Raw genomic sequence first — 7,928 nt, 5'->3', positions numbered from 1 at the left:
ATTCTTTCACAGAATTCGTATGAAACTACTGATGGGGTTAAGTTGGCAGTATTTTATGCCATGATTTCCGTTATTTAAATACTGTGCGTTAGATTGAATCACAATGAAAGGATCGTCTTGGCGGTCTGAAGCTACATTTGCCCTAATTATTTCGAATTTTTAAAGTCAATTAATGAGGTGGTTTTAAGCACTGAGGAAATTGAATGAAAACGATCTTCGGGAGAAAGGATATTGAGTGTATACCTTACCACAAACCACCCATGTCGTGGTGTCAATATTGTATGTAATTAGCTTTTCTACATTATAAAATAACTTGAAATTTGCCGACTGAATAAGTGGATAGAAATTAAAATATGGTCTTACTCTTATTCCTTATCACCTCTATGCTATCCCCTAGTGAAGCGCCTGCGAAGTGTGGAATGCTAACCTTTTTGTTGAGCTACCACTGCCACTATCACACGGAAATCGTCCGCCCATCACAATGTGATTGTGCAACCGAAGAAGGAAGCAGACGCCTAATAAACGCGCAGCTTTGAATAAAGGTCACAGCCGTTAAAAGATGGATTTCATTACAAATAAGGGTTAGTTGTACTATTAACAGGAATGTTGAAAATTGAGTAGAATCAATGTTACGACATCCACCGCTCAACCGATGAATTTATTTGTCGATTCCACTTAAAATTTACTTTGCTTTATCAAGAGCTTGATCTAAGTCATGATGTAGCTAACGTACTTTCCAGAATAATGCAATCTTTACTTGATAATTCAGTGTATGGTCCATTGCCTCCGGGGTGTTATCACAACAGCACAAAATAAATTAATGTATTTCCTTTGTTAAATACCATTTGAAAAAAAACATTGGAACCTTACCCTTGAGGGAAAGAAGTATGATATTTATGCAGATGAACTTCAAACAATATTTAGAACCTTGTACAGGAGCATTAATACGCTTACTTATCAGCACTGTGCGAGTATGCTATAATAGTATATTTCCTTATAAGCCTTAAAAGCCACTTAGTTACTTAACCCGCCAATCGAATACGACGTGGGAGTCTCCAATTTCTTCAGCGTTCATTCCCTACCTTGAGGAGGAATAACTGTGACAGTTTGTGGCTCGGTAATTTACGGTGCAGTGAATCTTGTGGGTGGTATGAGTGCGTGTTATGCAGTAAAGGCGTACTCATCTGCATGGGATGCAATTAAAGTAAGCAGGACCATTCAAAATGTTTAGTTTTAAAATTCCTCACGAATTTTCGATAGTTCTTATTCTCTCCCTTCCCAGGGTGTAATTGTGCTTTTTAACTTAAATCAAATCAGCACAAATGAATAATTCTTATACTAGTATTTAATGCTACTGAGCCATTTTTTTCTTCCCACTTTGGGGAATTCGATTCCGCAACACATCACGCCGAAGTGATTAATAGAAATGCGCTTCGAGGATATACATATTGCCGCATTTGAATTTTATGGGAAGATGAAAGGTATCACATCATTTACAATGTTGACTATATGTGTCAATATGAATTAAAAATCCGTTGTGCGCATTAAATGGGCTGGAAAAAAATTTCTCCCTACTCAATATTATAAGTGGCAGTCGGTAATTGCAGTGTAATAGAATGATATTGGGCTTTAACAAATACCCGACTAGCAAATTGCCTGGATAGAGAATACAGTACTGTATTATCCTCCTAAAAACACTGTGTATACTTATCTATCTTCAGAGGGTGTACTTAGTAGCAGTGATTTCTTACCTCGCATCGAATTCTGAATAGAGATGCATACAAAACAAAGGCGTGTAAGGCACCTTTGTACTTCTTAAAAGAAGGAAAAAGAATTTACTGGTCGGAATTCCAAGATCCTGTTTGATGCAGTGAACTGTAACGTCTAAATGCTTTCGGTTGATATTACAAGGTACAACGGATTTCCAAGATAGATAAGGACTGAAGTACTAGAAGCAGGAATAGCACGATTTGAACCAAAACACAATTATATCCCAGGAGTAAAATTTACCTGGTAGCCAAAATCAAAATAAGAAACACATTAGTGTGAAAATCCTTCATGATTATAATCATCCTAATGTTTGGGCATTTTGCTATCTCAAATCCGCACCCTATTTTAGTCGTATTTTATATATATTGTAATATTTACTTATCCTTAGCCTTACAAGGAACTTGTTTCATCCGACGTTGATAACCAGAAATAGCCAGAAATAGTGTCGCAAACTTGGGAGCAACTGTATCTCAATCACTAAAAGGTGCCACATCACACTTAGAAAAAGTGGCTATTCCAGGCTTGTACTGCTTAGGTGAGTTAGGGTTACGGCCGCTTGTGGCCACATTACATAAACAATTAAAGCTGACGACCACCCTGGTTAGTTGAGTAAATCAAAATAATGCCTGGACTTACACTTCTCGAAAATGCCAAACACACCCGCAGAACCTTGACCCGAAACTTCGCAACCATTTGAACCCCATGCTAACTGAATGACGGCACGTCCTGAATACCTTACTATCATAATATTTAGTCCAAACGTGTACACCACGGCATTCCATTCAAAAATACATAACTCATTTGTTTTTTAAGATAAGAACCGACTACGCAAAAGGGCCACCAGTAGCATGACATCCAACTCCCCGATCTGACAAACCTCAGGCTTTTTACTATAATTGCGAGAACTTGAACCTTACCACAAAGATGCTATCAGTACCCAAACCAGTAAGAACTTTACACTCTCGGTTAGTTAACCTACTAATTACTCACATTTTAATGGCGAGACCGTACACACGCGGCCGCAGACTTCCCGCTCAGAACGACTCACTGGGCGTACAACAGGTTGCTTTACTGCCGATTACACGCAAAAGTTGGAACCAGTAAGAGCGATGGTTGAAAGATTCACCACACTAACGGCGTCCACATACTCCAACCGCACCGGTACGAGAAAACAAAATACCGTCTCAATCCAAATCCAGGGATATCGGATTCGACACCCTAGTGCGAGATGGTTCCATCAACAGAACGAAACGACTTATAACAGAAACCGCCGCAGATAAACTGAAAGAGCTGCGCCACTTAAAGTCTGATAACTTTGTTACACCCTTTAAGTGCCTACAGGGAAAAAGTCCAACCAACAAGCATACTCTAGATGCCGCATCACAAAGGCATTTAAAACAATCACACACATGGCGAGGGAGACAGGCACCCAGTCTACATAAGGGGTGGAGGTGGTGGTGGTGGAGGAGGGATCCCAGCTCCCGCCAAGCCCCACGGCTGGACCCCACCTGCCAACTGCGGTGGAGGAGGCGGTGGAGGTGGAGCATGGAACGCCGCGTCCGTAGTGGCAAAGAGAGTTGGCGGAGGTGGTGGTGGCGGTGGAGGCATCAGTCCCGTTCCAGCGGCTCCCAACATCGGGGGCGGCGGAGGTGGCGGGGGAGCCAGCGATATTGTCGGGGGAGGTGGCGGTGGCGGAGGCATCAGCATAGAGGCGGCACCGGCTGCGGTGAGTGTCGAGAACGCCGCCGGATGTTGCACTGCACCCGGAATACCCGCGGTAGCCGCGGCCAGAAGAGTTGGAGGTGGTGGGGGTGGAGGGATGGGGGCATCCGCAAAGTGCTGGTGTGGGCGATCAGCCTAAACAAAGAAGCAAAACAACCGCTATATGAAGCGCCACATGTAAAAGAACAATTCTTCTCCAACAATTGATTACTTGGGAGAGCGGACTCTGAGCAGCGAGAAGACGTTCAGCTGCCGATCCATGACGCTCCCCTTTGCTATCCTTTTTAAAAGCGTAGGAGATTGTAATGGCTCGGTTGCACAGATACTGCCCATTCATAGCCTCAATCGCAGCGTCACTGGCTTCAAAGCTGGCATAGTTTATAAAGGCATAACCTTTTGAATTGCCAGTTTCAGGGTCGCGCATGATTTTCGGGGTTTGAAGGATGACACCAAAGGCGCTGAAAGTGTCGTAGAGCAATTTTTCATCCACCTCGGGGTCCAGATTGCCAATGAAAATGTTGGCACCGATATCCAGATTCTTCTGATGGGCACTGGCTTTGTTTACGCGAATGGGTTTGTTGTAAAGTTTAATCATGTTCATTATTCTCATCGCGTAGTCTGCATCTTCTTCGGATAAGAATTCGACGAAACCATATCTAGCAAACCACAAATGCATCATAGAGATAGCAAAATACACGAATTAAGTTACACTACTTCGACAGAACCTTATCATTCTTTAATAAACCACAAAGATCGGGGCATGAAAGGAAGGGATTTTTAATAATAACCAAAACAGCAGAAATAAAAGGCAACGACGATCCGGGCTAGAGAAAAAACGGAGCAGAACGCAGACAAGAATTTCAAATTTCATTGGTAAGAACCTATTCCAGAAGAGCTGTCAAACACAATTAGAAAGACATCAACCGGACCATTTTAGGGCATAAATGCCATACAAAAAGAATTAAGGGAATTTTTTACACTTTTATGGATTCTAAAGTAATCAGATCAAAATCACGGATGCGTGTCTAAAAGTCATGCGTTCCACATTACCACTTCAAGAAAAAGTACTAAAAACAACAACAAACTAAAACACTAGAGATGATAAAGCGAATACGCATTAGAAAAGTAGAAAGCGAGCAGCCACACCCTTGATGCTGTCCTGTTATCCGATCCTTAGGCATGTGAACGTTTACAACAGGCCCCGCCTGCAGAAAAAGCTCCCAGAGTATTGCTTCCTTTGTTTTCTCATCCAGCCCACCCACGTATATAGTAGCATCCTGATTGCGCTCCTCCACGGGTCCTGTGGCCATTGCGAACAAGAGCAGGTCTTTAAATGCGGTTTACTCGAATAGTGCGGTCACTTCGTTTAAGCGTTAAAAGCATTTAAAGGAAACTTTTTATTTTACCACAAGCTGTTGATAAAACTATTTTATTTAGTAATTGCTCAGAAGTCAGCAATATACGTGTGTATAAAAAATGTCCTTGTGGTGCACAGACATTGTGTTATTTAATAAACCTTCAGAATATACTACGATTCACCCCACTTTAAACAGATATTTCGTAAATACAAAAGAACATGATCTTTTCCCACCTTAGTTGACAGTTTAGATTGGTTAACCAACCTTTCAGAATTGAAATTGAAGCTTTATTTCACTCCTGTATTGCATCTCACGATAGCTTTCACAAATCCTTATCCCTTATTTGAAAGTTTTGCTGCTACTCACTCAGAATATGCTGTTCTGCGCCTTAAGTAAGATTTTTGCTTGCTTTTTTTCGTAATAATTGCACTAAGTTCACTTTCTTTCTGGATCAAATTCTATTGGTTTGTGACAAATCTCATGTATTATTGAGACAGGGATTATAGAGGCGTGTTTTGCCTAATTTTTTGTCTAGTTATGCATTATAGTACATGTATACTTAAATTGCCGCTAATCTTACTTCCGCCAGGCGCCATAGCCCGAGTTATGTCAGTAGCCTCTCCGCCCTTCTGTATCGCAGTACTACGGTCTCTGTTATGCAACTGCAGTACACACGTTGTTTAAATGTACGTTCTAGAAGCAAATGTTTCAGCAAGCACTGATTTTGTAGCGGGGGATCGTCAGACTTTCCCCAGGCAGAAGAGAGTTCAAAACACAGATTCCCTTGAACCTACACTCGCTTACATCTATATTTACCAATAAACAAGCCCTAGCCCAATCAATCCGTTCGTTCAAGTGGGTTTCAAAGCCACTACTGTGATTTCTTTCAACTTAAAAGGGAACTTGAAGTCGTGGATAATTCAGATTGTATTTCCTGGACACGAAATTGGTCCAATTCACTCGCTTTATGCCAAAAAGACTAATCAGTTAAGCACGCACTACATTTCCCACAGGTGTGGCTTGAAAAAAATAAACCAACGCTTATAAACGCATTTCTTAATCCGTTTTGTCCCACAGAAATTCAGATCAGAATATTGCTGTGTCCTAGGGAGATACTACAAACAATTCCCGAGAATTTAGTCTGTTAAAGGATATACAGGATTGTGATAAATTACAGATGATAAAATTGATGTGAACAATCCTAAACTGGACTTATGATTCTTGTAACTCTTTAGGCGATGATAAGTGATCCTTTGCTATAGTTTACTAAAATGGTTTATAAGCAGCTGTGTTTGATAGAATGTATCTATGACTCAATGCCATTTATTGAGGCCTTCCAAATTTTCATTCTCAAATTTGGCATATTTTATTGGCTCGGTTGTTGCAGAAAACACATACCTTTTTTTAAGTTAAGTTCAAATCCGCTACCATAGTGCTCCACCCAAGTGCTAAATTTCGTAAAATAAGCAGCCCAACAATATTCCTATTTGTTGTGCATAAGATCAGAAGTTTATGAATGAATTAATATGACCGCATAATCAGGCATTAAAGCTCATCCCTTGCTCCTCCTTGTAGAGATAGTTGATCCAAATTTACATCACGCAGCAATTCACCATGGTCGGTGGCTGGGCTGTCTAGCCATGTTTCATACGCCTCGGAAACCTCTGCCCTCGTCAATTTTCCGTCGGAGTTTAAGTCCGACTCCGCTAGCAAGTGGTCCGCTTCATTTCTCGCGTACCTCCCCGATTCTATGAAGGAGGAGCCAAATGCATTCTACAATCGGGCATTTGAGTGTCTCAAATAAATCAGCACCATGCTTGATAATAATGGCCTATCACCTCAAGGAAACTACTTAAGAGCTGCGAATTTGTAAAGATAACACGAATAAAAGTGCACATTAGCTTAGGATTGTAGCAACTATGAGACACTTGCAATTAGAGGAATCAAATGGCCTAGAGCGCATGCACCGTTGTTTCAGTTGCCAGCTAATTTTTTTCCCACGTTATGTTTTCAACCCATTTTTTGGGTAACTACGCCAGTCGACTAGAGGACCTTTTAGGAATTTTGACCTTTTTCGTTCGTGTGGTACCGTCATGCCTACCTTCAATGTAATGAAGCCTCAATTCTTCCGCATCTGCGTACCCATCCCCATTTTTATCGATAGACGAAAACTGTCCCTTCTCGTACTCCAAAATTTCATTATCCTTCGAATCTGAAAGGGAAGTATCAAGTATGATTAAGGTATGGCTTGCCCCAATAAATTATGAACTCTACCATACCTTACAAAAGGACATGTGCTGATTTGGTTTTATGTACAGTCCATTTTTTGACAAAATGGAACTCATCCATTTTGCATGCTAATAGATAATGTTAAAAGGTGATAGTTTGTCTTTCTTTTTTTAAAAAAAATAGACAAAAGTCCATCAACACTTTATATTATAGCTAGGCTTAACATTGCCATTATGCCTTTCCATGTTTTACATATTGTCCGTCACGTAAATGCTCTCGGCTTTAAGGTAATCGGCTACAAGTCCATCACAACCCCTCATTATGGCAAATCCACACTAAGGTCAAGTCGAGCTTATTTGGTGAATTTACATGCGACAATGGTACATTAGGAGACCACTTAAGGAGATGTCTACACCTCTTAACCACTTCGTTAGGCATTCATTATGAGAGGGAAAAACTCACTGGCTAGGTATTCTTCTAGTCCCAGTCTTCCATCCCCATTGTAATCCTGGTAGTGCAGCATCTCACCCACAACGTAGGGTGCCATGTGTGGATAGTGGTATGGCGAGTTGAAACCTGCGAGCTCCCTCGCATCCAACCGCTCGTCACCATTCATATCTGCTCTCGTAAACCTCTCTATTTCATCATCTACGGCCTATGTAATAGGAACATGCAAAAAACAACGAAACAAATTATCGTAATAATCATTTGACATGGATTTCAAAGCCTATCGTGCGGAAGTTCCGCGCTTTTGTTCAACTTTTTATTCGTTTTGTAATACAATGGTGGTTCATCATTTGGTATTGGTGAGACGCCACTTTCGGACTTTCAATTAGCCTTCTTGTACCT

The 7,928-nt window shown here is 41.1% G+C and overlaps 2 protein-coding genes across 2 annotated transcripts in view; both read right to left on the bottom strand. All coding sequences in view use genetic code 11, as the record gives it.

Annotated features, from left to right (window-relative positions):
* Positions 1-3,204: 3,204 nt before the first annotated feature.
* Positions 3,205-4,802, bottom strand: EGR_06843 (Splicing factor 3B subunit 4; the record flags this gene model as incomplete). Its single annotated transcript, XM_024496092.1, has 3 exons — positions 3,205-3,627; positions 3,704-4,148; positions 4,639-4,802. The coding sequence occupies 3 exons, from the start codon at positions 4,800-4,802 to the stop codon at positions 3,205-3,207; spliced, it is 1,032 nt and encodes a 343-aa protein (XP_024349512.1).
* A 2,078-nt stretch (positions 4,803-6,880) lies between these two features.
* EGR_06842 (Reticulocalbin-1) overlaps positions 6,881-7,928 on the bottom strand; it is a gene marked incomplete at both ends in the record, with an annotated part of 2,280 nt that continues 1,232 nt past the window's right edge. Inside the window, 2 exons of the mRNA XM_024496091.1 lie at positions 6,881-7,062; positions 7,542-7,734. Coding sequence (XP_024349511.1) covers positions 6,881-7,062; positions 7,542-7,734 — 375 coding nt within the window. The remainder of the gene's footprint in view (positions 7,063-7,541; positions 7,735-7,928) is intronic.

This window comes from Echinococcus granulosus (assembly GCF_000524195.1).
Source record: "Echinococcus granulosus chromosome Unknown EG_S00064, whole genome shotgun sequence".
In the NCBI taxonomy this organism is placed as follows: Eukaryota; Metazoa; Platyhelminthes; class Cestoda; order Cyclophyllidea; family Taeniidae; genus Echinococcus; species Echinococcus granulosus.
The sequence above is the reverse complement of the archived record's forward strand: the minus strand, read 5'-3'. Positions and strand labels throughout refer to the sequence as shown.